At 61.2% G+C, this 7,465-nt stretch overlaps 1 protein-coding gene across 1 annotated transcript in view; it reads right to left on the bottom strand.

Moving 5' to 3' along the window:
* The window catches only part of CHID1 (chitinase domain containing 1), a 16,535-nt gene that overhangs the window by 7,091 nt on the left and 1,979 nt on the right, over window positions 1-7,465 (bottom strand). The window contains exons 2-7 of the mRNA XM_006107516.2: window positions 3,542-3,693; window positions 2,956-3,105; window positions 2,651-2,783; window positions 1,529-1,573; window positions 732-838; window positions 386-447 (exon numbers count right to left, since the gene is read on the bottom strand). Coding sequence (XP_006107578.1) covers window positions 386-447; window positions 732-838; window positions 1,529-1,573; window positions 2,651-2,783; window positions 2,956-3,105; window positions 3,542-3,652 — 608 coding nt within the window. The 5' untranslated portion in view covers window positions 3,653-3,693. The remainder of the gene's footprint in view (window positions 1-385; window positions 448-731; window positions 839-1,528; window positions 1,574-2,650; window positions 2,784-2,955; window positions 3,106-3,541; window positions 3,694-7,465) is intronic.

Genomic DNA, 7,465 nt, shown 5'->3' with positions numbered 1-7,465 from the left:
TCCTGACAGGCCAGGGGTGGTGGCTGGCTGCCAGGTGACTCTCCACCACTTCGGCCCTGCTAGTCTCTCTGGCCCAGAGAGAGTGTGGCCTTGGGCGGCGGTTCTTTCCGAGAGCCCCATGGCCGTCAATGAGAAGGGCCTGGTTGTGCTCGCCAGCCTCTCCTCGGGCCCTGGGCAGGCTCCTCGTGCTCAGCCAGCAACCCCCGGCTGGTGTGCCAGCCCGACTGCGGCACTGCCTGGGCCCCCTGCCCCCCCGCCACCTGCAGGGCAGGCGCAGGGCAGGCCAGCAGAGCCGCGTCTGTGGGACCAAGGCCTCCACCCAAGCGGGCTCCCCGTCCCTCCTCCGGCCTCCACGGGACCCTGGGGCTCTGCCTCCACCACTCACACGTGCTTCTGGCTCAGCAGCTGGCTCCACACCTCCACCACGAAGCCATCGAAATGCTGGCTCTGAAAGGACCCGGGACGGTGAGGACGGCCCGTGAGCAGGAGGGAAGCATGGGAGGCAGCCCCCGCGCCCACCACAAAGGTCACGGCCTGAGGCTCAAGCCACAGGCACCAAAGCGCCCCTCTGAGGGGGTCGTGGGGGTCCCCACAGACCACAGGAAGAGCGGCCAGGGCTCTCCTCTGTGCTGTCCACTCATGTCCCTCCCCACCCAACCCAAGCCCTGGGGCCTGAGGACAGCTGTGCGTCACCCGAGGCAGGGCCCCGCCTGGGGAGCGCCAGGCCTCACCTTGGCGACCAGGAGCAGGGTCCTGCTGAGCTCCTCGATCTCGTCCTCGCTGTCCCACACGCTCTGGAAGTCCTTGTGCGTCCAGTCCTCAAACAGGAGCCGAGGCACTGGGGGCACAGGCCCGCACAGGCAGCGTGACCCTCCTGTGCTCGGCCCCACCCAGAGTGACCATGGGCACCCACCGTGGTCATCCCAGCAGCTCATGGCCTGGTGAGGGCGGGCCCGGGGGTAGAAGGGTGGAGATGCCAACCCGTGTGCCCATCTCGCTGGTTCCGGCTGCCCAGACCCCACACTCTGCTCTTCGCTCCTGGCTCCCACTGGACCATCTCCCACCCAGACCCGCCCCTGCCCACGGCTCCCCACACCGCCAACCACATGTCTCCTCTAGCGCCTCCTCCTGGCTCCTGCTCCCAGCCTGCCCCCAACTCGCCAGACCCCACGGATCCCACTGCACTCTGGGACACTCCCTCACTAGCCAGCTGTGTTCTCCGGGACGGGGTGGGGTTGGTGTTACTCTCGGGCTTGGGCCCCAGACCCTCGCTCGTGAGTGAAGAAATTGGTGAAGGAGGACTGGCCATGCTGGGCTGAGGCCGGGTGGGCATAGGGGCATAGGGCCACAGGAACCCGGCTGGACCAGGGCCACGAAACGTTTCTGAGCGGGTGGGGGAGTGACCGATGCGCTGGATCACCCTGGGGCCCACTCATCCACTCACAGGAGGTCACACCAACTAGGCCTCCATCCCGTGGCCTGTGGCCTAAGGGCTGCTGCCATGACCACCTCCACGCCCTGGACTCACCTATACGGAGGCCCTTGGCCTGCTTCCGGATCGCACGCATCCACCCTATGGGGCAGGGAGAGGACAATTTGGGGACACAGCCCCACACCTACCCCCACGCAGGAAAACGCTGCACGACGGGAGAACAGCGGGGAGCTGATGGGGAGGTCTGGGGGCCGCCTCCCCACAGAGCAGCCTGGGCTGGCAGCTCAGACACTGGGACTGTTGCTTGGAGCTGAGGGGGTCCGGCAGCCACACTCTGACGCTGCCCTCCTGGCATCGGGGAGCTGCTCTGGGTCTCAAGGCTTTACAACTGGCTGACGTGTGTCCTCTCTGGACCCGGAAGGGGGACAGCCATGTAAGCTCAGGCTCAGGCCCACAAACGCGCTCCTCCCCGGACCCGCCGCGAGTTCTGTGATGGTCCCGTGGTGAGCGGGTCAGACAGGGCGCCCGGGAGAGAGCACATCTGCAGAGATGGCAGCTCCGCGGGGAGGGCCTCCCCTGCCGTCTCCGGTCAGCGGCACGGGGTGACCAGCACAGCCCTGGCTGAGCCAGAGGCCGCGGACACTGACGCTTCTCTTCTTCTCTTCACTCCAGGCTCAGCTTTCAGAGAAGCTGAACAGCCCCCCCAGACGTCCCTCCTGGACATCATGCACCACCCGCCAAGAGGACGGGGTGCAGGCCGACCCCGGGGCAGTCACCACACGCATGCTCGCTCAGCTTTCAGAGAAGCTGAACAGCCCCCCAAGACACCCCTCCTGGACATCATGCACCACCCGCCAAGAGGACGGGGTGCAGGCCGACCCCGGGCAGTCACCACACGCATGCTCACACGGACACACACATGCTCTCACACACACACACATGCTCTCACACACGGACACACGCATGCTCTCACACACGGACACACACATGCTCTCACACACGGACACACGCATGCTCTCACACACGGACACACACATGCTCTCACACACGGACACACGCATGCTCTCACACACGGAAACACGCATGCTCTCACACACGGACACACACATGCTCTCACACACAGACACACACATGCTCTCACACACGGACACACGCATGCTCTCACACACAGGCTCACACTCACACCCCCACTGGGCCGGGAGACGAACAGGTGAGAACCTTGGTCCACGTCGTGGAGGCCCGTGACCTCGAACAACTCGCGGCCATGCCTCTTCAGCTGCAGCCACACGGGTGAGATCAGCGTGAACTTGGCCCCAAAGACCTTGGTGACGTCGTAGCCGTGGCTGTTCCACTGGCGGAGGACAGAGGCCGGTGAGTCCCTGCAGCTGGCCAGGCAGACGAGCCCCCAGAGGACCCTGCGCCGTTCGGCTGCACCCCACGGCAGCGGGGCCTGGGGAGGTGAGCATGCAGACCCCAGCGCCGCCGTGCCCTTGGGACAACCCTGTCCGCCGGGGCCAGCTCACCGGAGTGACGTAGCCCAGGACGTCCCCAGCGAAGTGCCGCTCCCGGGCCTTGGCCGAGCAGTAGCTGCGATGCTCCAGAACCACGTCCTCGGCTCGGGGGTCCGTCACCACCAGCCCCCGGTCCTGGACAGGCTTCTCTGCAAACTGAGTCTGGAGCAAAGGGAACGGGGAAGCGTCAGTGCCCGCAGGCAGAGGCGGGACCCGGCAGAGCGGCCTCTCGGTTCAGCCAGGGGCTGTGCTGGTCGCCCTGTGCCGCTGACCGGGAGACGCTGCCGGGAGACGCAGGGAGAGGCCCGCCCGGCGGAGCTGACAGTCCCTGCAGACCCGCTCTGCCTCCCCGACTGGACTTCACAGATGATCCAGGACGAGCGCTGGTGCTGAAAGCAGCGGAAAGCGGGTGAGGGCCGAAATTTGGACACGGCACACGAGACAGGCCCAGGGCAGGGAGCTGCTCCCTGCGGCCGTCCTGTCAGCACACCGCCACGCCCCCCAGCCTCCCGCTCCCAGGCCACGTGGACACAGGGCCCCCGTGGGGAGAGAGAAGGTGCAAAGGGGCAGCCCTGCGGCCAGGCTCCCACCACCTTACCTTCTCCTGCAGGGTCTTGGAGGCAGCCTTTTTGGCGTCTGACTTTGACAGGGTGGTGTGAGCAGAGCCGCAGGCCAGAGCGAGCCAGAGCACGCGGAGGAGCGCCTTCATGGCGGGCAGTCGCAGGGGGTGCAAGCTCGGAGTCCAGGGGGCTGCAGAGAGAGCAGAGCGCTGGAGACCTCACAGCAGGGCCTGGGTCCTCAGGGCACCGGGCTGGGTACTGTGGCCCCAGGACACAGCCCTGCCCTGGACCAGCCCCAAGTGCCTGAGTCCAGCTTCCAGCACCGCCGGGCCCATTTCCCTCACAGACAGCCAGAGGGGCTTCCCTGCCTCCCTGCCTCGGGGCCATGCTGACCACTGCCGGCCCACTAGGAGAATGCTGGCTCTCCCTCCCCATCAAACCCAAAGAAGCCCGGCCAGCATGGCTCAGTGGTTGAGCATTGACCTATGAACCAGGAGGTCATGGTTCGATTCCGGGTCAGGGCACATGCCCGGGTTTCGGGCTCGATCTCCAGAGTGGAGTGTGCAGGAGGCAGCCACTCAATGATTCTCTTTCATCATTGAGGTTTCTATCCCTCCCTTTCTCTCTCTCTGAAAAAAAAAATACATATATTAAAAACAAAACGAAGAGGTCCGGTCAGAGGGCTTCACTGCGACTAACAGAGCCACGGAAACTGGAGAAGACGCGGGCGCCTGTTCACGTCACCTCGGAGTCGGGAGGCTGTTCCAGCTCCGTGCGCGACGCGACGCTAGAGGTCACAGAAAAAACACCAATAGAGCTGACCGCGTGAGAACACAAACTTCCGTTTAGAAGACAAAACAAAGGGTGTCCCAAAATTCACGCAAGAAGTAATGTTGATAGAAAACACAGGTTTATAATTAAAAATTGTAAATTTTTTATTGATTCATAAAGTATACAGTATAGGGTTATGTATGGAACAGCATATTGGGTAAATGGCCTCCACGGCTTTGCTGGCACATACGCACTCTTTTGTTGAAAATTTCCATGACCGTTTTGCATAAATGTGGCTGAATTTCGTTGATACAGCGCTCAATTTCCTCCTTCAAGGCGTGGGTGGTCGTGGGCTCGTTGGCATAAATCTAGACTTCAAAAAACCCCAAAGAAAAAAGTCCAACGGTGTTAAATCGCATGATCTGGGCGGCCAATTCTGATCACCAAAACGGGAAACTACATGACCAGGAAATGACTCACGCAGTAATTGAATTGTTTCTCGGGCTGTATGGCATGTGGCACCGTCTTGTTGAAACCACATGTCGTCCACATCCATATCTTGCAATTTAGGCACAAAAAACTGGATTATCATGTCGCGATAGCGAGCACCATTAACTGTTATTGCCTGAGCAGCTGCATTTTCGAAGAAGGATGGTCCGATGATGCCTCCAGCGCCAAATCCGCACCAAACAGTGACACGTTGTGATGCATTTGTTTCTCAACAATCACTCGTGGATTTCCTGAACCCCAAATGTGACAATTTTGTCGATTAATCAAGCCATCAAGATGAAAATGAGCCTCATCGCTGAAGATGATTTTGTTCAAAAAATCAGCATCCACTTCATTGTTTTTAAAATATTGCTCAACAATGAAAACGCGTCGTTCTTTCGTGTAGCGCTCCATTTTTAATAACCCTGAACTGTCAGCTGTCACGCTTTTTTTTTCCGTTGGCAACACTTTACGGCACAAATGGCGTAAAATTCAAATCTTGCGTGAATTTTGGGACACCCTTTACATATGCATCTACAGTAATAAAAGTATAATATGCAAATCGACCGAAAGACTGAACAGCAGAACGACTGTCCGGACGACCTTCCAGACAACCACGCTGTGACACCCACTGGCGCCAGGCCAGCCAAGGTAGGTGCGATGCGATTGGTGAGGGGCCTGGCCATCGCCCCATGATCGCCCTGTAGAGGGAGGCCCAGGCTACCCAGTGGCAGCGCTGCGGCGGGTGGGCGGGGCCTCGCTCTGTAGGGGCGATGGATCACAGGGCTCCCGGACTGTGAGAGGGCACAGGCTGAGCTGAGGGACCCCCGCTCCAGTGCACCAATTTTGTGCACTGGGCCTCTAGGACACATACACGTGTGTATATGCATTCACATAAGGAATATACAAAGAAACAATGAGGAAAACAAGTACTCAGAACACACTTGCCAGCAGATTCCTACCCATTATCTATGCATAACACCTAAAGGGCTCTCTCTTACAAATCAGAGAGATACTCGTGAAAAATGCCCACTACCTGCTAAGTGGGGACGTGAAGAGGAGGAAGACACAAGCCCCAGCCCCAGAGGCTTCCCCGGACAGAGGAAAGGACGCTGAGTAAGGCAGTGTGTCCACCCGGCGTGTGTGAGCTCGAGGCTGAGGCACCGGAGGCGCCAGGGCAGCACCTCTCAGCTGTTTCTGGGAGGTCAGGCTGGAGAAACCTTCCTGGGTGACAATCTGCCCGTGAACATTATACTTTCCAACACGTTTCCTCTCGCGACAGACCCCGCTTTGGAAACGCCCCGCCCTCGTGGGAGACACGGAGGATGTCTGTGGCAGAGAGCAGCCTGCAGCTCCTCCTGCTGGGACGGGGCGGGCGCTCGGCTGTGCAGAGGCACTGGCTCCACCAACGGCAGGAAGCGCACGCACACACGCTGGCACGCAGCTCCTCCACCGAGGACAGTAAGGAGGGGGACGCTGACAGGCGGGCCGTGCTGGGTCCTCCTGGGCGTCACCCGCGTTTTCTCCTTCCCGCACGGACTTGCACTGGCTGTGCAGTCAGCTAGCCCTCGCTCCCGGCTCCTCCCAGATCCCACCTCGTCCTTCCCTCGGGGCAGCTGAGTGACAAGCAGCCGGCCTGGCTGCCGTCCTCACGTAAGAGGTGCAGGTGTGGCCCTGGCCAGTGTGGCTCCGTGGGCTGGAGCACTGTCTCTACACCAAAAGGTCGTGGGCTTGATTCCATCAGGCCACACACCCAGGCTGTGGGTTCGGTCCTCGGTTGGGGTGTGTGTGGGAGGCAACTGATCTGTTTCACCCTCATATTGAAGGTTCTCTCACTCTCCCTCCCCCGTAATCAATAAAAATCATGTCCTCAGGTCAAGATAAAAAAAAAAAAGATGCACAGGTGTAAAGAGCACGTGGGCCCAACTGGTCCTGGCAAGTGCTCCCTCCAGCCCAGCCCGGGGGCCGCCCCCATCCCCGCGGCTGGCATCGCATTCCTGGCCAGGCAGGGTGTGCCTGTCGGAGTGGACACAGCCAGGCCCCCCGACTATCCTTTCAACCTGCCCCCCCTCCCAGAGCTGCACAGGCTGCGCTATTCTGGGCTGTCACTCCCCCGGGTGAGACCGGTGCCCTGGTGCAGACTGGGGGGCCCAGGCAGCATCAGAATCAAGGACTGCAGCCTCTGCCATACCACCCGCCCCAGCCCAGCATCTAGCCACCACAGCGGGGAGGCTGGACTCCTCGGGCACAGCCCCAGGTCTGGAAGGGCCTGAGGGAGAGGGCTCTGGCCATGGCAGGGGCAGGCTGCCCAGAATTACCCATCACCCCCCTGGACAGACTGAGACTGCAGCTGCTAAGCTGTGAGGGGTCAGCTCCTGGCAGCTGGGCCACGGTGGGGCCGGACAGGCCTGAATGATGTGCTTCCACACGCTAGAGAACGGAGGCGAGGGCCGTGCACGGGAGGGACCTGCTGGCAGGAGCTACATGGAGCGGCGGGAGGGGGCCCACTCTGCGAGGCACCGCTTTGGCCCCAGGCCCCCTCCATGACCACAGGCGTCTCCTCGGCTCCAGGGTAGGGGCTTGGGTCACCGAGGACGGAAAGGAATGGAAACGAAGCAGGAAGTGCTCCTACAGCAGTAACCTGCAGGCTCGATGGTGCCCTACCACCCTCCTGCCGCCCCTCCTGCTGTCCTGCACATGGT

The sequence above is a fragment of the Myotis lucifugus genome, unplaced genomic scaffold, assembly GCF_000147115.1.
Source record: "Myotis lucifugus unplaced genomic scaffold, Myoluc2.0 scaffold_1231, whole genome shotgun sequence".
NCBI classification, from domain to species: Eukaryota; Metazoa; Chordata; class Mammalia; order Chiroptera; family Vespertilionidae; genus Myotis; species Myotis lucifugus.
The sequence above is the reverse complement of the archived record's forward strand: the minus strand, read 5'-3'. Positions and strand labels throughout refer to the sequence as shown.